Source organism: Saimiri boliviensis, chromosome 2 (genome assembly GCF_048565385.1).
Source record: "Saimiri boliviensis isolate mSaiBol1 chromosome 2, mSaiBol1.pri, whole genome shotgun sequence".
Taxonomy (NCBI): Eukaryota; Metazoa; Chordata; class Mammalia; order Primates; family Cebidae; genus Saimiri; species Saimiri boliviensis.
Window position 1 is genome coordinate 169259408 of NC_133450.1, and position 22163 is coordinate 169281570.

General features: G+C 39.1%; 1 protein-coding gene across 12 annotated transcripts in view; it reads left to right on the forward strand.

Annotated features, from left to right (window-relative positions):
- CCDC171 (coiled-coil domain containing 171) overlaps positions 1 to 22163 on the forward strand; it is a 545371-nt gene that overhangs the window by 342151 nt on the left and 181057 nt on the right. For 8 of the 12 annotated variants that reach the window (XM_074394865.1, XM_074394862.1, XM_074394861.1 and 5 more), the window contains 2 exons: positions 545 to 684; positions 5611 to 5700. Coding sequence is in view for 3 of the 12 variants with exons in the window: in XM_074394866.1 (XP_074250967.1) it covers positions 5611 to 5711; positions 10912 to 10966 (156 nt within the window). In the remaining 9 variants the exon portion in view is untranslated. Of the gene's footprint in view, positions 1 to 544; positions 685 to 4046; positions 4104 to 5610; positions 5712 to 7065; positions 8642 to 10911; positions 11100 to 17932; positions 18010 to 22163 lie in introns of those variants that run through there. The other 4 variants (XM_074394866.1, XM_074394867.1, XM_074394863.1 and 1 more) reach the window with 3 other exon arrangements.

Here is a 22163-nt window from a genome sequence, read left to right on the forward strand (position 1 = left end):
CAATGAGAAAGCACAGACTTCCAAGTCTCAGAAAGCATACCACAGTGGATGGATATAGCTTCATGCCCAATTAGAGAGGACTTAAAAGATGATACTAACTTTGTGCCAGTAATAGTGCCGCTGTGGTTAGCTATGTGGTTAGGTTTGTAATTATGCACAATCTTTCTGGAAAGCATTTGACCGCGTGTGTGTGTGTGTGTTTGTGTGTGTACACAAATATCTGTATATATGTACGTATACACGTATATATGCCATAATTATTAAATATGTGTATTACCTTTGATACAACTTTTAGGAATCTTTCCTGAGGAAATAACTAGAGAGTTAGGGTAAGATTTCTCTGTGTGATATGCATCATGGAGTTATTTTAAATACATTAGTAAATAAATTGTCCAGTAAATCTTATATTCATTTAATGGACTATCATGCAATATTGAGAATCATTGTTTTATAGAATATTTATTGACATTCAAAGTTCTCATGATTTGATATTTGATGAAAAAGATAGGATAAAAAATTTGCTGTATAAATTTTCCACCCACAGATTTTCATAGATAGAAACTAAGCCTCACAGCAGAGCAGAAAGGGGTCAGTTCTTCTCAACAAAAACAAATATTGTGCTAAGTTTAAAGTCACTATGGACTTTTGCACAAATGGATCTACATTTCAGAATCAAGTCTATTGGTGAGTCAAAGTATTTTTATATGAAAATTTTGATGTATTTCTGTATTTATACATAATATAAATATATATGTATTGGTACATATATGGGAGAAAAGGCATTAAACACATTTGCCAGTGGTGGAATAATGAAAAATTTTTATCTATAATTTTATAAATTTCTAAATTTTTTACAATGAACTTTTGTAATTTTATATTTAGAAGAAAATAAACTCCATAAAGATAGCAGAGGAACATTTCATTGTGGATACAAAGAGGCATACAGGAAGGGAGGCTCCATAATTATGTGGCAAATGGAAATAATCTTACTTGAAATAATAATGCAGTACACCAAATGAAAAGGTTGTTTTTTTGACCAATCATACAAATTTCTTTTCTTCCTAAGTTTTAAGTAAGAGATACACTTGTAGGTATGAGCACGCTGATCCTTTTGTCAGATTATTCCCTTCCAATCAGTTATGCCTTTTAGTCTAACCTGTAAGTCAGCAGCAGTGTCAACACTAGTAACAGGGACAGTCCTTCATTTGGGCTTTGAGTTCCTCATTTGTCCTGGTAGCAAGGCTTTGTGCAAAATCCATTATTCAGATTCTCTCATAATTTCTAAAAATGCCCTATTGTTACATTATCTTACAAACAAGGAAAATGAGACCTAAAGAGATTAAGTGACTTGCCCAAATTAGGCAGCAAAGGAATGGCAGATTCTTCTGATTCTCCCACTTTTGATATACTAGAAAATACTGACAATTTAGGAAGGAACAAGTTAATACTGTAATACATAGAATAACTAAACACTCAAAGATGATAATTCAGTATTTATTTATTTACTTCTGATCTTCCCATGAGAGGCAGAGATGATGCAGTACTTATTTAAAAAGAGAAAAAATGAATATGAGTCCCTTTGACAGACCCATCGGGAGCTTTAGAAAAAGTACTTGATAGTATCCATCAAGAAGTGGTCAGACCACTTGAGTTTTGTGTGCAGCTGTTGATGAAGTCAGATAGACTGGTTAATCAATGGAGAATGTGCAGGCCATTCTTTTCCTTCCCATTATTGGCTAGTTGTAAACTCTGTACTTGGTTGAAAGGCACAACAGAACCAAGTGATGAACAAGAAGGGATAACTTAGTAAAGGAATGAAAGCAGAATCTTAAGAAACTGCTGATGCTTAGGAAATCAAAGGGGCTGATAATAGCAATTAATGATTGTGAAATCTGGATCTCTTTGCTCTGAGTCTTAAAATCAGTTCTAAAACAGAAGAGATTAAAATACATATTGATCTGCTGATAGGCAAAAGGTAGAGTTTAAAAGCAAAGAATTGACCAATATGTATTACATTAATTAAACCCTTCTCTGCGATGTGAATAAACACAAGCTGAAAACTAGTATCTGTGAGTTCCTAAATTGATTCTGCATTGAGTATACTTCAAAGATGCAGGACCATGTCTGTCTGCAATCACCTTCAGAAAGGCTGTCTTGCTGCAGAGGGATGCCATAAGACACTTAGCAGTATCGTTCCAACTGATCCCCGAACTTACTTTACTAATGCAGCGGGTGTAACAGCAACAGGCTTTGAAGTGCAAAGCCTTCCTTCAGTTATGCGCTCATTAAAAACTACCATGTTCTCATAAAAATCCAGGAACTCTAATGGGAAAGATTTTATATGAAGAAGACAACAAAACCCCAGATTGTCCTAGATCCTTGCCCTTTCACTTGTTTGCCTGGCACCTGCTGGAGATGCAGACCAACTTATTGAACTTTAGACATGGCACTCTGTAAAAGTAACTAGGATCTTGAACAACTTTCCTACTGACTTACTCTTAGATAAGTATTTTTATTCTGTTGTTCCTCTCATTTGTTTGTTCATATATGGTCTACTAACACAGGTTCTATATTAAGGGACTGAGAAATGTAGTGATTAAATAATGTAGTAATAGAAATATGGAAATTTAGGTGGTAATATTTCAGATGAGTGGGGAAAGATGTATCCATTAATACATAGCATTAGAATTACTTGCAGTTGTCCAGGAAAAAAACCCACATTGTTTATGCTGAAATAAACTCCAGAAAATAAAAGATTTAAATACTCAAAAATGAGAAATATAAACACACTAGAAATATACATACATGATTTGTTTTTCATAATATTGGCATGGAGAAGGCGTTTCTAGACAAGACTTCAAACCTAAAATCTGTAACAGAAAATGTTGAAAAAATTTTACTATACACAAATTTCAAACTTTTATACAGAAAACACCACTAGCAAATGTCAAAATATAATGAACAAAGTAGAGAAAAAAAAATGTAACACACATAGAAGAAAATGAGCTAATTTCTTTAGCATTTAAGGAACTCTTAAAAATTGGGGGAGGGGAGGATTGAAAAATTACCTATTGAGTATTATGCTGATAACCTGGGTGACAAAATCATCTCTATATCAAACCCTTATGACACAGCTCTCCCATGTAACAAACCTGCACATGTCCTCCTTGAACCTAAAAATAAAAGTTGGAAAGAAGAATAAAGCAACAATATTGTAACAAATGCAAAAAAAAAAAAAGTGTGAAAAAGTAAACATTTTAATTTAAAAATGGACAGGCATTTGAAGTTTCAGTTCCCAGAAAAATGAATACAAGATTGACTGCAGCCTTGTTAGCAAAAGCCAAATCTTGAAGATAAATATTATTTGATGGTATGACTTGTTAACTATGATAACAGCTGTTAAAGGAGTAAGATGAAGTTACACATATTGATATGAAAAGTTGTTCATATTCCCAAAACACAGGATGAGTATCCCTTGTCTGAAATGCTTGGGACTAGAAGTGTTTTAGATTGGGATTTTTTCAAATTTTGGAATATTTGCATATATATAATGAAATATCTTGGGGATAAGACCCAAGTCTAAACACAAAATTCATTTATGTTTCATATGTACCTTATACACACAGCCTGAAAGGAATTGTATACAAAATTCTTAATAACCTTGTGCATGAAACAGTTTGTGTACATTGTGTACATTGAACCATCAAAAAGAAAAGGTGTCACTAATCTTAGCCATCCATGTGGACAATCTGGTTGTTTGGTATAACCTTCATTCCTGACTCTGAATCTATATGCCACCAGTAAGCAATCTTTTTCTTACACTTATTCACACATCAGTGCTTAACAGTAAAAATATAACATACCATTAATACAGTGAAAAAAATAGTGTTCAGGGTAACTAAGCCATTCAGTAGCATCACCAGGATACTGTATCAGCTATTAAACTACAGCAACAACTAACAAACAGCAGGCTTTCAGTCCCCACCTATGATGTTGTGTTTTGATTAAAAGATTGTACACTGTACACTGTATTTTTTTTTTTTTAGGTGAGAAGAAACATTAGAAGCCCTTGAGAGACCAGGAAGTGGGTCCTCAAGCGATGAGTAGGCATTGTGCTGGACGGCTTTTAAAAATTTCCAACAGAGTCATTTGTCTTATTATAACAGTTTTGGTCTTAGAAGTTTCCCTTTGATTTTATAAATGGGCATGATTTCTTGTTCTGTTATTAATGCACACTGCTCTAGTCCTTCAGTGAGCCCATTGGACATTTCACCACATTGTCTGTAGGTACATTTTCTGTGGTGTGAACGTCATCGTAGTAGCCACTATTCCTATAATCACCTTGATTCAGAACTATTTTGCCTATTTCACCGTCAGTCAATGAATGAACAACTGGAGCCTCATTAGCTATGTTAAAAACTTCTTTGATATCCACTTCTTTCAGCATACTGATGGACTCTGAAGGAATATTTTTTTGCATATGTAAGGCAGTCAGACATAACTTTTCTCTTTCAGAGTAGACTCCTTCAAAGTGGACAAGTGGATTCCTTCAAAGTCAACACCTTATTTATCATTATCACTGAATATAATCATAGGCCAGAGGTTGTTCCAGGCATGCCCAATTGTGTCTTTAGTTACTCTGTTTCAAGCATTGCAACAGCATATATGGCATACATTATGCTAAACTCCTTTTGAAGACCCACACCCACACCTCTGTTCCTTGCTGCTAGCTAGCCTGCTATTCAAGAAAGAGTTTTTATATTTACTCTTAATTGGTCTAAGCTACCCTAGTCACATGGTTGAATTAATGAAGTCACATTTGGGGAAAGGTACCTGCCATAACAGGATTGATGAGAATTTCAGCTGGCCAACAAACAGAACAATTGTCAAGGAATAACAAAGTCTTGCAATCTTCCTCCAGTCCAGGTTCCTTGTAGTGAGCGCCAGCTACCAGTACAAAATGTTTGTGAAGCCAGTTGGGAAAGATGTCCCTGGTGATCTATGTCTTTTTGTTAGCATAATAATGGACTAGTAAGAAATGAACTTGTGAAAACAGCAAGTACGCAAACTTGCCTGTCAAAGCAAGTTTACACTTAGGTGTGCCTGCTGCAGTAGATGTCCCAGCGCAGTTATTCTACCCTTGGAATCCTTAATTCTTGTAGGAGCTCTCATCAGCTGTAGTCAGTATCTTTCTGGGGCAATAGTACCTAAACAGTGATGTTTAATCAGCATTATAGACTTGTTCTGGTATCAGATTTTAATCAGTGATGACCTTGCCAAACTCATCAATGAATTTCTTTGCTGCTTTATGATCACCAGATGCATTATCACTACAAATCTTTAAAAACATAACACTGTGTCTTTTTTTACATATCTGCAACCAGTGTGTTGAATATTCAGTTTCCTTCAATTTTCAGTTCATCATGGTAGATCTTTGCTTGTTTCATGATCAACATGCCATTAAGTGTCATATGGTCACTGCTATGTATGTTTTAATACACAATCCAGATCTTAATATATAGCCTTTTGCAGTGTTTTTCTATTTTTCGTTAACTTCTGCTTATCACTTTCAGCATAAAACTTCAATAGTTTATTCTTCTGTTTCTTCAGGTCCTATACAGTGGTCATTCCAACACCGTGCTCTTCTGTAAGAAGTTTCACACTTACACTGCTGTTCAGTTTTTCCAACAAGTTGACTTTCTGTGCTACAGGTAAACATAAATACTTCCTCTTTTTCTTATCATGTTACTCTTAGGGGTATCTGCAGGCCTTTTGACATTTTGAAAAATTTATTTACACCACAGAGCAGAGAATAAGCAGGAAAACACAGGTAGTAATGCACATAGGTCTTGGCCCCATGTGGGGCATCGTGGAGAGCCTGCTGATGGTATGCCTGGTCTGCACACGTGCCATTTTATTACTTTTTATGGGCAGCCTTGCATGGGGGAATCTGGGCATGCACAGAAAATATATATGGCAGCTGGATGGGCCTAGGAGGGCCTTTTTTGAGGCAGTACATTGGATAAACTGTGTATTGTGCACCTGTGTTTTGACTGAAACCTATCACATGAGGTAAGGTGTGGAATTTTCGACTTGTGGCATCATGTCAGCATTCAAAATGTTTTAGATTTTGGAATATTTTAAATTTTGGAATTTTGGACTGGGAATGCTCAGCTAAAAGAGTTTTAAGTTAAAAATACCCAGAAAGTTGTATAACAATGTTTACTATAATCTAATTTGTCTGTGGACATGTATGTCAATCTGGAAGGATATACAATTAATGTTATTAATAGTTAGCTCTGAGAATTAGTAGTGAAGTATAAAAGGATAATTTTAGTCCTGTAGTGTTTGGATTCTTTAGTATATTATTTTTATAATTATTTAAAATATTACTTAAATGATTATAAAGACAAATTGAGGTAAAGTTTCAAACCAGGTAATGAACATGGAATATAAAAACAGATTTATCATGCATTGAGAAAGAGTAATCAACAGGGCTTTGTCCTGTAGTGGTAGAGAGTGGGTAGACTGGTCACTTGTGTCCTGGACCTCACGCTCTTTTATGATTTGTGCCAGTTTGGGTCATTTGGGAAAGACACTAAAACAGAGTTAGGAGTGAGTGAAAGATGTTTATGGAAGAGGAATTCCTGTGAAAGATAAAGGGAAAGAAAGGAAGACTGGGAAGGAAAAGCCTTCAGACTATGTGCTGATCTGACATACAAAGGCCTTCCTTGGAATGGACAGGGAGGAAGACTCAAACCACAGTGCAGGTAAGATTAAGCCAAATCAACATGGAGCTCTAGGGCAGAGACTGCCTCTTACAGAAGGTCCTGTTTGAGGCAGAAATGGCCAGACTCTTGTACCCCTACCATGCTTAGCAGTTGACTGGGGACTGCCTAGAGGAGCATGGCTCCAGCTCCTACACTGTGTAGATCCCAAAGTTGCTGCAGCTGCAGGCTGTGTTAATGGCACTTTTTGCAGCTTAATAGCAAGTGTTTTCTTGAAGGGAGATCAGAGTGGTCCACCTGCTTGGCTGCCAGAGTCCAGATCCACTTCTCTATACAGGTTGAGGGAATAGCAATTCCAGGATTCCACTGGGTCTTTCTTTCTGAGGGGAAATTTACAAGAGGGAGTTTACGGAGACGGACTACAGCCCCTGCTGCTGCGTTTGATCTCAGTGCTGTAAGTGATACTCACTCTTCTCCACTATCCATTTAAAATGCCCTTGCCCTCAGCTGTTACCTCTGCTGGTCTCAGGGACTTACCTGGTAGCATTACTCAAAGCCTCATTTCTGAGGGATTTGAGTCTCTGATGACCATACCCTTCTCAGGCCCTTGTTTATTCACTGTCAAAACTGGGCAAAGACGTTGCCAGTGTGGGTGTGCACAAGTGGATCACCCAGGTTCAACACATATCCTTCCTTTGCACATTTACCCCACTGTGGAACAGAATATTTACCTCCCTCTGATGATCAGCATCAGTTACCCCTGCCAAGAGGGTGACTCTTCTTGCCTGCTGGAGCCCGGATACAAGGAATTCAAAGCACTCCCGTGGTAGTTGTAGCTTGTAGTTCCATGGGATTCTTATCATATCTGTTGGTAAGACTTCAGAGCCCTGAGTTGTGGGAATAGGACACACAGAGTTCCCCAGGGAGATCAGAATGATGACAAATGGAGCCACCCTTCCTTCACCCTTGGTTCCCAGACCCATGTATTCTCCATTTTGGTGAAATGGTGCTATACAGAGCTCTCTGATTCAATATATACTGCACCCTGGAGTACAATACCTCATCTTGCAGAGTATTTCCTCTCAGCTGAGTTTTCAGCAGGTCATTCTGTCACTCTGTCAGGGTGATTTCTTCTGGGTGGTGCAAAGTGAGATATGAGTAGTGAATCCTACCTCTACTTCACTGGGAAATGGGTCTCCAGTCAGATGTTATGTAGTTCCAAGTCTGTGGATCAGGCATTTCATAATGATAGTGATGCTGGCTGAAGTTTTTGGAAGGAAAGGCAAGTACATACCCAGATTGTTTATTCCTTTGAGACTAATCCATTAATCTTTCCAGGATAGCAGAGGACCAATGTAGTCAATTTGTCATTAGGTAGCAAACTGGTCTTTCACTGTTAGTTTCTATTGCTGATAGATTGGACCTTCAGAAGCAGTAGTAACTAGATCAGGCTTGGCAAGTGGTAGTTCACCCTGCTACCCAGGATTATTCATTCCTAGGCAGTGGAGCAGAACTCCCTTCCCTCTTTGAAAACTTGAAGAGAGGGACAGTTCTTGCTCCTTCTCCTCACCAAAACTCTTCCTCCATCAAAACAGGAAAGATGGTCTGTACTGTAGCAACCTGAATTTCTCCTTCCCCAAAGCTCTTTCTCCCAAAGAGACAACTTTTTTTCTGAAAAAAGTCTGAATTTTATTTTGACACTCTATTTCAACATGAGTGCTAAATGTAACCTCAATCATTCAGAGAGTCCAGCCTGGGCAGCATAATTTTTTTTTTTTTAAGTAGAGCATAGTGGCATGCACCTGTAGCCCCAGCTACACAGGATACTGAGGCAGGAGGATTGCTTGAGCCCAGTAGTTCGAGGCTGCCATGAGCTATGATTGCGTCATTGCACGACAGCCTGGATGATACAAAAAGGAAGGAAGGAAGGAGGGAGGGAGGGAGGGAGGGAAAGCAAACAAGGAGGGAGGGAGAGGAGCGAAGGAAGGAAGGAAGAAGGGAGGGAGGGAGTGGGGGAGAGATGGGAAAGCGAACAAGCAAGCCTGCCAACAGGGCCTCATATAATGCCGTCAGAACAGGGTTGAAGCACCTGCAGCTTAGACCTCTCTATCCATACCAAGCAATCCTTGCATCCGAGCTCTCCCCAGGTCTTCTGGTAGTGGTGCAGCATCTTCACTATTGTCACTGCACCAGAAAGCATCCAGCTGTTGCCCCCAAACCCAGGGCTATAGAGACTCCCTCTGTGAGGCTCCTCTAGCCCCTCTATCTGGACACTCCATGCAGCCATATTCAATTCTACTGCTCCTATGCTATCTTCTCCTCTCTTATGGGCCTTCCCACCCAGCAACTGGGCACTGTCCTGGACTGAGACACAGGTTTCTGCTCTTAGATTCCACAACTTATCTGGATATGGGGGAGGGGAAATTAATCATGTCCAAAGACTCCTATGACTCAGCTTGGGAACAGGCCTCAGGCTCTTTTCTCAGGAGCACACTGGTATCGAAGATCTCTTCCTTCTGACTCTTCTCCATCCAGCCATCCTATGAGATTTTTATGTAATTTGGAGGTAAGGTAGCCAGGAGCTGCAACTATTCTGACAAAATCTAATATTTATGGTGACAGCATAATGCCCTGAAACCTGCAAGACTTTAAAGAAGCATTTCTTAACTGGATGCTGTAGGCTTTAGGGACAGAATAATTCTTCATCATGTGAGAGTCACATTGCATGCCCTGCTCCCCAACCCCCAATCCTCCTCATTGTGAAATCCAAAACATGCACACACATTTCCATATGTCTTCCAGCTAAAATTTATGAAACTCACAAAGTTTGTAAAACTACAAACCCAAGACTTTTCTTTCCAGATTATTCTCTATAAGTTTCAAAAACAAGGGATTGACTTTTTTTCTTGCTGTTTTTTGTTACATCTCCCCTCAAGGCAATGTGTATCTCTTGAATTGCCCAAATGAGTTGGATCTCTGTGGCAAAGAAGTGTGGGTGAGAACTCTTTAATACTTCAAAGGTTTCTAGGTAGGAAAAATATTTTAATAATTCTTTAACACTTTCCATTTTCTAATACGTTGAGGTGAGGCCATCAGCAGACTGAGGTGGGGAAGTGATTATAGAGACTTGAGGAAAGGGAAAAAGATGTCAAATATTCATCCTCAGAGAATTTGTGTGTGAGTGTCTCATGTCTTGCCCAGCTATGTATGTCTGTAGTTATCTTTTGACTCCCTATTTCCTTGTGACTTACCAAACCACTCTGGAAGTTTGACCTCCTCATTAGTAAGAAGAGACTTTTTGCTTCACCTACTATGTTTATGTGCAGAAGTGTACGACAACTACCCTCTCTCTGTACCGACAAATGTTATCTTCTCCTATTTCTTTTCTCTGCTAAAATGTACCTATTCTTGTATAATTTTAGCCTTAATGAGACAAGAAGGCTGTCTTCAACTGGATCTCACAGAGTTACAGCCTTTGATGGGGGAGGAGGATGGAATGGAGCAGGAAGGGAGGATCATCATGGTCCAGTGTTTTGTCCTTGGTTTTACGTAGTCCGAAGATGATGATTGGCTCATTCAGAAATCATTGGCTGATTTCACAGTAACTATACTTGCCAAAAGTGTTGTATGTATAAATTGGAAAGCTAATGCGTTGATTTATAATGACATGTAGAACTTTCTAGTGACTCAAAGAAGGGCTTCACTTTTTTAGGATTCAGTTGCCTAGAAAATCAAGATAGGAATCAATTGACAGGAGAGCACAATCTTGTAGAATATTTTGTCCATTTTCTCAAAGGGCTGATGGATTACTCATGCCCTTCTGAAAAAATCTGTCTGTGACTAAATGAATTGCATTCATTAAATGTAGAGCCTCTCTCTCTTGAAGAAAACACTATGGTGCCCTCAAAGTCAGGCTGCCCAGCTTAAATTCCTCTATACTTTGCCCAAGTAAGGAGGGTTTTCTCATATACATATGTGCATGTGTGTGTGTGTGTAGAGAGAGAGAGAGAGAAAGAGTTCTCTCATATATATGTATTTGTATTTACAGTAGGGTGTGTGTGTGTGTGTGTGTGTGTGTGTGCGTGTGCGCGTGTGCACCATTTATGGTAGAAAGATAAGTGGTGTTTTTTTAGGTAACCTAGATCCAAAGGTTTGCTGATGACTTTGTATTTTGCTATTCCAGTCATGCATTGCATAACAACATTTCAGTCAACCATGAACTGCATATACGATGGTGATCCCAGTGGTGGTCCCGTAAGATTACAATGGAGATGGTAGGAAGTGGGGAAGATGGCCAAAAGGAAGCTTCTCTGGAGTGCAGCTACCACTGAGTGAGACAGAACCAGAGTGATATCCGCGTCTCCGAGCGAGGTACCAGTTTTGTTTTAAAGGGACTGGTTGAACAGCAGGATTAACCCCCCAAAAAAGGCAGTGAAAGCAGCCCAAAGGTGTCCAGCCGAGGCAAGGTGGGGCATTGCCCCACCTGGAAAGTGTATCAGGCACGGAGGATCAGTGGGGCATCACCTCCTCGGTTCTCTGAATCAGATACAGCAATTCACTCCGAGACTTTGGCAGCATACAGACCAGGAAAGAGCCGCCTTGCTGAGAACCACCTGGAGTCACAGACCCAGGTGACAGCCCAGGCCAGGAGCCCTGGCCAGACCTGTGCCTTCTGAGTGCAGACCAGGGTGCAGATCTGGACTATTACCAAGAAAGCTTGTGAAAAGGAACTGCCTGTCCCACAGAATAGGTGAATTTAGAAATAGAGTTACAGGCTCAGATAAAATCCAAGTTTTCATGCTTGGCCATTAAGAGATATTCTATGTATGAGGATTGGGATGTCCTACTTCCCCTTAACTGCAAAGTATCCCTTTGGTACTCATATTTCAACCCCCAAAATGCACTTTGCTAAAATGTTTGCTGTGGAGCCACATCCTGCGGATGGAAGCTGAAGAGGTGAGGGCTGTGTGCAAACACATGGCAGGGAGTCTGGATGGGTTTACAGTAAGCACAAGCGCCCCACGGGGACTGCAGCCTTTTACCTCTCACTGCAGGGGATGGGCATTGACCAGGTGATGCAGCCCCAGAAATCAATTCAACACTAATGAGGGCTGCAGCTAGGATCAGAGAGGAACATGTGGGAATTTGTAGATGATGTAGTCAGACTATCTGAGATACGATGGGAGAACCAGAAATGACTAGCCACCCTGTCTGTCCAGTTTGCCTTTCAACACTGCAGATTCAAATATGGGGGAACACAAGCCAATACTGAAGGCCCAAAGCAGAGGCTCAGACATAGGACACTCTCCAGGATGAAATGGAGATTTTAACTAGCATGTCAGCCGAGAGCACAACCAGCACCAGAAGTGAAAATAACTGAAAGAAAGAAAGATGATTTTTTTTGACTTACATGCTCTTGAGAAAGCTGGAAAATTCAGTCTGGAAAAGGAAAAATAGCAAACTTACAGCTATCGCTCGTCTCTTCTAGAACAAAGAAAATGAGCTGGGGGCCCAGTGGGGAAATCTTGTCCAGAGATCTGCTTTTCTTCCTTGACATTACATTAGTTTTGTGCTGCTTGTTTCTCTTTTGTTTTAATTTTTAATGTCTTCGGTGAATTTTCATGGCCCTCACATTGTTCAACTCTAGGTGTCCATTTGTAGCTGCAGTTCACTGAATGCCCCATCACTGCCTTACTGAGCCACCGCCACACATTTCTAATTGGCTTGTCCCTTCAGGTATCTAAATTTGAGACCTCTGTTGTAGAATACTAAGATTTCTTAGTAAATTTAGCAGAGGTTCTAAGTAGTAGAGAATTGATATTTCTAGTCCTGAAGGACAGTGATCTGGCCTTGAGGGTTGTTTGAAGTTAAGAGTTGCAGGAAGTGGTAGATCTCATTTCCCTGGAGGCCCTTAACATTATGGAAGAGTCTGGCCTTGAAAAGATGAGTTGTCCAGTTGCATCTAAAGTAAAAGGCAAACGAGGTTACTATATATATCATATACCACATATATACCATATAAATTACATATATATTACTAATATATACCAGCCGTATGGAAATATTAATCATGTAACATAATGCACCCATTAAAGTGTAGAATTCAGCGGTATAGTATGTTCACAAGTATGTGCAACTTTCACAACAGTCAATTTTAGAACTTTCTTTTCAACCCAGAAAGAAATCCTACATTAGTAGAAATTCTGTAACTCCCACTCCACCTGCCTTAGGCAACCATTAATCTACATTCTATCTCTATAGATTTAACTATTCTAGACCTTTCATATAATCACATAATATGTGTCTTTTGTAAGTGATTACTTTCACATAGCATGATGTTTTCAAGATTCTTGCATGTTGTAATATGAATCACTATTTATTTTCTTTTTATGGTCAAATGATATTCCATTTTGTGGATATTGCCACATTACGTTCATCCATTCATTAGTTGGTGGACATTTGGGTTGCTCCCACCTTTTGGTCATTGTTCATGCTACTATAAACATTCTGTGCAAGTTTTTGTGTGAACATATGGTTTTCATTTCTTTTGAGTACAGTTGACCCATTGTATCTGTAGGTTCTACATCTGTGGATTCATGCAACCATGGATCACAGATCGAAGATATTTGAAAAATAAAAATAAAATAAACAATATAACAATAAAAATACACATTTAAAAAGCAATATACTATAGAAACTATTTACATAGCATTACATTGAATTAGGTATTATAAGTAAACTAGAGATTATTTAAAGTATATAGGAGGATGTGTGTAGCAGGCTGAATGCAAATACTACATTTTTTATAAGGGCCTCGAGCATCCATGGATTTTGATATCCTGGGCCAGGGATGGGGGTGGACTGGAACCAATCTCCTATGGATACCAAGGGGTAACTGTATATACCTAAGAACTTCACATGGTAACTTTATGTTTAGCCATTTGAGAAAGTGCTAAACTCTTTTCTTTCTTTCTTTCTTTTTCTTTTTTTTTTGAGATGGAGCCTTGTTCTGTCACCCAGGCCAGCATGATCTCAGCTCACTGCAGCCTCTGCCTCCTGGGTTCAAGTGATTCTCCTTCCTCAGCCTCAGCCACTCAGCTACTCAGCTGGGACTGCAAGCATGTACCACCATGCCTGGCTAATTTTTTTGTATTTTTAGTAGAGATAAGGTTTCACCATTTTGGCCAGGCTGGTCTTGAACTCCTGACCTCAGGTGATCCACCCGCCTTGGCCTTCCAAAGTGCTGGGATTAAAGGAGTGGGCCACTGTGCCCAGCCGAGAAAGTGCTAGACTGTTTTCAAAAGTAACTGCACCATTTTACATTCCCACTAGCAATATATGAGGGTTCCAGTTTCCCCACATCCTAACACTTGTTATTATCTGACAATAATTTTTTATGGTACTCATCCTAGTGGGTGTGAAGTGTATCTTTGGTTTTGATTTGCATTTCCCTGGTGATTAATGATGTTGAGCGTCTTTTTATGTGTTTATTAGCTATTTATATATCTTTGAAGAAATGACTATAAAGATTCTTTACCCATTTTCAATTGGGTTATTTGCCTTTGTGTTATTGAGCTATAAGTGTTCTTTATGTATTCTGGATACAAGACTCTTATCATATATATGATTTGCAAATAATTTTTCCATTCTGTGGATTGTCTTTTCACTTTCTTTATAGTGTCCTTTGAAGCACAAAAGTTTTAAATTTTAATGACATCTAATTTATCTATTTTTTATTTTTTGTTCATATTTAATACTTTTGGTGTCATATTTAATATTCCATTGCCAAGTCAGAAGACACAAAAATTTATCCCTGTTTTCTTCAAGAGTTCTAGTTTCAGTGCATATGTTTCGAACTTTGATTCATTTTGAGTCAATTTTTTTTAAAGATGTGAGGTAAGAGTTCAATTTCATTCTTTTGTATGTAGTTATCCCAGCATTGTTTGTTAAAAAGACTCTTCTTTCGGCCGGGCGCGGTGGCTCAAGCCTGTAATCCCAGCACTTTGGGAGGCCAAGGCGGGTGGATCACAAGGTCGAGAGATCGAGACCAACCTGGTCAACATGGTGAAACCCCGTCTCTACTAAAAATACAAAAAATCAGCTGGGCATGGTGGCGCGTGCCTATAATCCCAGCTACTCAGGAGGCTGAGGCAGGAGAATTGCCTGAACCCAGGAGGCAGAGGTTGCGGTGAGCCGAGATCGTGCCATTGCACTCCAGCCTGGGTAACAAGAATGAAACTCCGTCTCAAAAAAAAAAAAAAAAAAAAAGACTCTTCTTTCCCACTTTGAATGGTTGTGGCACCATACTAGGTTTCTTCTTAGGGTCTCATCTAAGTCTGACATACATGTCTCCACATTCTTAACCTTAGAGGTCATCCCTCCCTTTAATCTTATCCAGTATGGTCCGAATCCTCACCTTTCATGCATCCAGAAATGTTTTTTTAAAAGTGTTTCCCAAGTCTTTCTGAGATCCCCCTGGAAATGCGTAGGCATCTCATGGATCTATCCTAGTTGTTGCTTGTCCTAAAACGCAGCCCTCTCTCTTTCTGGCCCCTTGTTCTTGCCATTTTGTAATTCCTTCTGACTGCTGCCCCTCTTCTTGCGTTGCTGGGCCCCAAGTCTGGCCATGAGCCTCTCTTCTGCTTCCCAGAGCACAGCTAAGACTATGCAGTAACATCTAACACCATTTTATTGAAGGCATGAGATAAGCAGAATAGAATTTCCATATAGGAGACCATACACATGGTTGGCTATTAAGTATCACTGCCCTGGGTTCCACTCGCCATGCCCATCCATAAAATATTGCCTGGCTATCTGCTGCCTTAATCCTCTGGCCATTATGCAAATTCCAGTGTCAACAGACCTTTTTCAGATAAGCAGGCTCTTGGCCTGTCCAGGCCTCCAACGCTTCTTTTGCCTGATGGAGAAGAATAGCTTTTCTTCCCCAATAATACAATTTCTACAATTGTATTATTATAATTTTGCAAACATATAACTCTGCTTAGAGCATGGATGCTTTTTATATTATGATGGAGCACAGTTTAGGTCCTCTCTGCCTCCCTCTGCCCCAGAAAATGGTATGGGTTTTACTTTGTAGAACTAAGAAGCTCACAAAAATGTCCCTTCAAACTAGAGTTGTCTGACCTTAGGTGGGGTGCCAGTGTCTACATAGAGCTAAAAAGGAAACTTCTTTCCACTCTGAAATAACAGGTGCCCTCCCATCCACATTCCAGATATCAAAGAGGACATCAAACATTGGGGTACAATCTCCAGGAACCCTGTTTCTGAACCTAGTATATCACAGTTGTTTTTCCTTAGCTCACTGTTAATTCTCTAATTAGAAATATTCTTACCTAAATAATTATTTTTCTAACAAAAAAAGGACAGTTATGTCTTATTTCCCATTTCAACTATAAGAAAATATGTTCTTATCTTGGATATGTTATCTTTAAGTTTTTTGATCATTGCCCTGATGATTCTTTCTGGTAAGTGAATGAGAATCACTTAGTGGTTCTAATAATGTCCTACCAAAGCAGAAAGAACCACATACATCAATAGTCAAATTGGTAGAAAATTGAGAATACCCAAATGCCTTTAACAAGAATGATGTGAATATAAGTGACATGCGTGCATTTTTTAAAAATCTAGATAAACTTCTGAGTTATTTAGTCCAATATTATTTGAAAGGGAAATTGAACTAATTTTTAACAAAACATATTTTATTTTAGCTGCTATAAAAATAAATTTGAGGAAAAAAATAAATCTTGAAAGTAGACAGCTAATGGTAATAATCTCTGAGATCTAAAAAATGCATTACAGGAGAATTGAATGCTGGCAACTCTGTTAAAAATAAATAATGTTCTTTTTATTCCAAAACAAGAATTGATCCTTCTCAGTTCTTCATTATTAAAATTCAGAAAACATAGAACCATTTCATAGTCTGAGTAATTTATTTCCTTACATCTCAAGTGCTTCAACAGAGTACCCAACGAAGAGTAGAAACTTAAACAAGAAATAGTCGAATTAGGTAGAGTGGAAATTGAATATTCTCGAGTCTGAGTGTGTGTATGTACTTTGTGGAGGGGAGGTTTTGCTTCTCCATGGTACCTAGCCTGGCTCCTTCATAGAGCAGACTTCACTTTCTTCTTGTTGATTTTACATGAATGGTTCTCATTACCCAAACTTTATATTATGATTCTATAATGTTCAATAAAATAAAAACTTCTTGGGTGGAATACTTTTAATATACAGATTGCTTGGAGGATACTCCAGGCTAGCCAGGATTTTGCAGGGATATACTTGCAGATGTGTCACTAGGGAATGTCTAAAGAATGAACATGCAGGCAGCAAGGGCCTGTGGAGGCAGCCATGTGTCTCTCTGGAATCAGTGAGGAAGGGGGAAGCAGAGCAGCTCAGCCCTCTCACTCCCCCTCAGTGCTTCCAGAGACCCCTGACACAGAAGTTTCCTCCTAAAGAAATGGCCTGCTTAGCCCTTTCCCTTTCTGCGCTTCTTTAGCTTCCTCACTACTGACAATATTCTGATTCAAACATTATTTTCTGAATCCTAGCTCTGTCCTTGGTGATGAGAACACCTAGGTTCAAGTATAAGATCACAGTATAGTGTTATTTGGTATTCCAAGGTCAACAGTCTATAAAAAAAAATCCAAATCTCTGGAGCATGGAGTGCTGAAAAAAGACGGGTTTATAACCAGTGGCATAACATGGCATTGAAAGCCATGGATATGGGTTAGTTTTCCCTGAAAAGAGGGCTTTAGGTTGAGGTCCCAGTAATACCCACACCACATCTGACTGTCATGTGGGAGACCCTGATTTGCTCCCGAGTATCCATCTTCCCCTTTTTCTTTAGTAAGAGGACCTTAATTTATTCAGTTGAAAGATACGGTTCTCCAGCATCTGCAGCTGGGAGGCCAATGGAGTGTATGTAAAGCAGGAGGTTGTATGTATCTTGCAAGAAGCTTCTTTAATGACTCATGGTGAAGGTTCAACACATGCCCTTTTTCCCTTCCTTCTGATGTCTCCTGGCATGGGTATGATGGCTGTCATCTTGGACCATGTGGTGGCTATGAGGTGACCTTGAAGATGCTAAGATGCTGAGATGGAAAGACAGGCACTGGGCCCCTGGATGGACTACCTTTGGACTTCCTTTGTTCCTGAGAGAATCACCTATTCTATCCTGTTTTAAGCTGCCATCATTTAGGAACAGTGCAAGAAGACAGTCCTGCAAGCAGGAATGAAAGATGCAATCTGAAGAATAGTAATGGTATGAAAAATGCTGTATTTTACTCTTTTTTTTAGAGTGAAATTCTCTTAGAGATGAAGTTTTAATAATTCATATAAACTTATTATTCACATTTTTTTTTGAAGAATGACAGGCAAAATGGTCTTTTTTGTTGTTAGGAGTGACAATAGAGCCCAATTACGCAGCTTCTTTTAATAATAGAGCAGAATGTGCATACTTTGTAGAGGCAGGTCCACAGCCACTGTCACCTTTTCTGTGTTAAAAATAGTGAAAATGTATCCATCCCTCCATCTGTCCATATAGTCATTCAGCATTTTCTGAGCTCCTGATTTGCACTAGTACTAGTTTAGGGCAGGATAAAAATGCAAAATAAGATATAGATGTTGCTTTCCCAAAGCTTACAGTTAATTAGGAAATTGATAAATAGGAAATGACAATAGAATGTGAGAAGTTTGAATGAAACTTACTTGTTTCCTTTCTCTGAGGGATTGTCCACTCCCACCAATCAATCAGAAGGTTGTCTTGGTCTCTTACCTTCTCAAGGGTTGTGCACTTTGTCACTGATACTGGGACACCCTGATGACTCAGAGCCTTGTTCCCAGTGGGCCAGTGTCCCTTTAGTGATGGAAGAAGAGACTCTCCTTTTCTCTCTATCACTTCATTTCTGTGGTAGCATCAGATCCCCTTGTGGACTGATTTGCAAATAGGAAGTTCTCTTCTGAAGGTCGTGGCAAACATAGGAGATAACTAAATTCTGGCTAATCAGGACGTTCCTCTGTGCTGCCCAAGGAGGGTCCTTTAAGACTGAAGTCTTTACTTGGAGAGTGTCTCATGCATGGCTTCTCCTGTCCACCTTGCTCCCATGGCCACAGCATCCATGAATGTGGCCTGTCTTTTTAGCTCTGGAAGATTTTAGGGTCTCCTTATTCTTGGTGTGGAAGTTGTATAGGGATCTATCTGGGCATGATTAGTCTATTCCTTAAGCTGGAAATCTAATGAACATATGGAACAAATACACCCATGAGCTTTCATTCTTGTATCATTTCTTTGATTGGTCAGATATTGGCCCTCCTGAATTCATCATCTGGGCCTCTTATCATTTTTCTTAGGTGTTGTTAATTAGTTGGTCAGCTTTTTGGGATATTTACTTGACTTTAATCTCTATATTTCCTATTGAAATTTTTTTTTACTATAACATAGATAATTTTTTTTTCAAAGAATTCCTCATGGATTGCTGGTTGTTCTTTTATAATGGCAGCATGTTCTCCTTCCATGAATACAATTTTGTATCAAACTCTTGCAGAATACAAATGAGAATGATTTTGGTTCACTGAGTGATCACCAGTTCCTCTGAGGTCATTTGTTTGTGTTTGCTCATCTTGGTCATTCTTATTCATGTTTGAGATATTCCCCAGTGTCTGGGATTCCTTTGTTATTTGTTCATGGATGATAGGTAGCATTGCTGTGCATGGATGGAGAGGGTTGACTGGATGAATTTACAGGCAGAGAGCCCACCAGCATCTTGGGAACTCCTAAATGCTTAAATGTATAGGTCTCAGCCCTGGGATACCAACCATCACACCAGCTACCATAGTTTCCCTGAATGGGTGCTTTGACTTCTCAAGCCGAAATCTGACACCTTCACTCTCACACAGTCTCGGGAATACCTTCACTCATCAATCAGATCTGACAGCATTTCCCACTCAAAGTGTCCCCAACACAATATACTCTCTTCTTTCACAAACCTGTTTCCTTCCCTGGGCTTCCTGCGTCTGACTGTTATACTGTCTTTCCAGTATTAAAAAACAGAATAATATCTGAAAGTATCTTATTCTCCTCATCTTCAGTTTCTGAGACCTTGAGGATTCTTCCTGTCTCTGTCCACCCTCTCTCTTTCCATCATAGCCTCTCCAATCAGGTCATCATTATCCCCTGGAAAAAATCCAAGTTTCTCTCTAGCTTTCTGCCTCTCACCTCTCTTACAGTTAGCTGTCAGATTAATATTCCTAGGTATAGTTCTCTTTATATCATTGTGCAGCTCAAAATTCTTTCCTGTATCTCTTCTATTTACTCATTAAGGCCTACCTTCACAATCTGATGTTCAGTGGTTCAACCCACTTCTCTTCCCACCTTCCTATGGGAGGTAGGAGCATGTAGCATGCGCTTTAGGGACATACAGGCACAGCCAGGTGCAGGCTCTGATGCCTACAGGGCAAATTATTTGCCCTCTCTGACCTGTACCTACCTTTCTTATCTCTAACTTCAGGATAATAAAAGCACAGGTATGCCTTGGAGATATTGTGGGTTTGGTTTTGGACCACCAGACTAGAGTGAATACCACAATAAAGTAAGTCACGCAAAGTTTTAAATTTCCCAGTGCATATAAAAGCTATGTTTACATTATACTTTAGTCTGTTAAGTACACTATATTGTAATCTATTAAGACATTTGTCATTAAAAATGTAGATACCTTAATTAAAAGTACTTTATTGTAAAACAAATACAATCATCTGAACCTTCAGCTTGTAATCTTTTCACTGGTAGAAGATCTTGTCTTGATATTGATGGCTGCTGACTGATGAGGATGGTGATTACTGAAGGCTAGGGTGGCTGTGACTACTTATTAAAATAAGACCACAGCGAGATTTGCCACAATAGTTGACTTGTGCTTTCACAAAAGGTTTCTTTTCAGCATGTAATGCTGTTTGATAGCATTTTACACACAGTGGAACTTTTCAAAATTTGTCAGTCCTCTTAACCCCTGCCATTGCTTTAGCAAATTAAGTTTATGCAATATTCGAAATCTTTTGTTTCATTGCAGCAGCATTCCCAGCATCCTCACCAGGAGTAGATTCTATTTCAAGAAAGCATTCTTTCCTCATCCATAATAAACAACTCCTTATTCATTCAAGTTTTCTCATGATATTGCAGAAATTCAGTCACATCTTCAAGCTCCATTTCTAATTTTAGTTCTCTTGCTATTTCTACCATCTTGGCAGTGATTTCCTCAATTGAAGTCTTGAACCCCTCAAAGTCATGCATAAATGTTGGAATGAATTTCTTCCAAATTCCTGTTAATGTTGATATTTTGACCTCCACCCGTGAGTTACTAATGTTCTTAATGGCATCTAGAATGGTGAATCCTTTCCAGGATGTTTTCCATTTACTTTGCCCAGATCCATCAGAGGACTCACCATCTATGGCAGCTATAGTCTTATGAAATGTATTTCTTAAATAACAAGACTAGAAAGTCAAAAGTACTCTTAATCCGTGAGCTGCAGAATGGACATTGTGTTTACAGGCATAATAACAATGTTCATCTCCTTGTATATCTCCATCAGAGATCTAGGGTGACTAGGTGCATTGTCAATAAACAGTAATATTTTGAAAGAAATCTCATTTTTTGAGCAGTAGTTTTTAACAGTAGGCTTAAATATTCAGTAAACCATGCTGTAAACAGGTTTTGTTGTTCCATTTATAGAGAACAGGCAGAGTAGATTTAGCATAATTCTTAAGGGCCCTAGGATTTCAGAATGGTAAATGAGTATTGGCTTTAACTTAAAGTCACCAGCTGCATTAGTTGCTAACAAGAGTGTCAGCCTACCCTTTGAAGCTTTGAAATCTTCCAATATAAGACTGTTTCATCTACATGAAAAATCTGCTGTGTAGTATGCCGTGTTCATCAATGATTTTAGCTAGATCTTCTGGATATCTTGCTGCAGCTTCTACATCACACTTGGTGTTTCACCTTACACTTTTATGTTATGGAGATGGCTTCTTAAACCGCATGAACCAATCTTTTGCTAGCCTCAAAACTTTCTTCTGCAACTTCCTCACCTTTCTCAACCTTCATAGAATTGAAACGAGTTCGTGCCTTGCTCTGGATTAGCCTTTGGCTTAAGAGAATGTTGTGGCTGGTTTAGTCTTCTGTCCAGACCACTAAAAGTAATGCTCTTTAAAGGTTGTATTTATGAAGACTAGTACTGTTATTATTGTTACTGTTCTTATCATGCATCCAATATCCTTCTGTCAAGGTAGTCTCCTCCCTATTTTCTGACTATAGCCCATAATTTCCCACCTCCTCACTCTATAGCCCATAATTTCCCACCCCTGTACTCTGTCTCAAGTGCCCTTCCTCCTTCATATACAGTGTCAAAATTTTTAAATACTTTTAA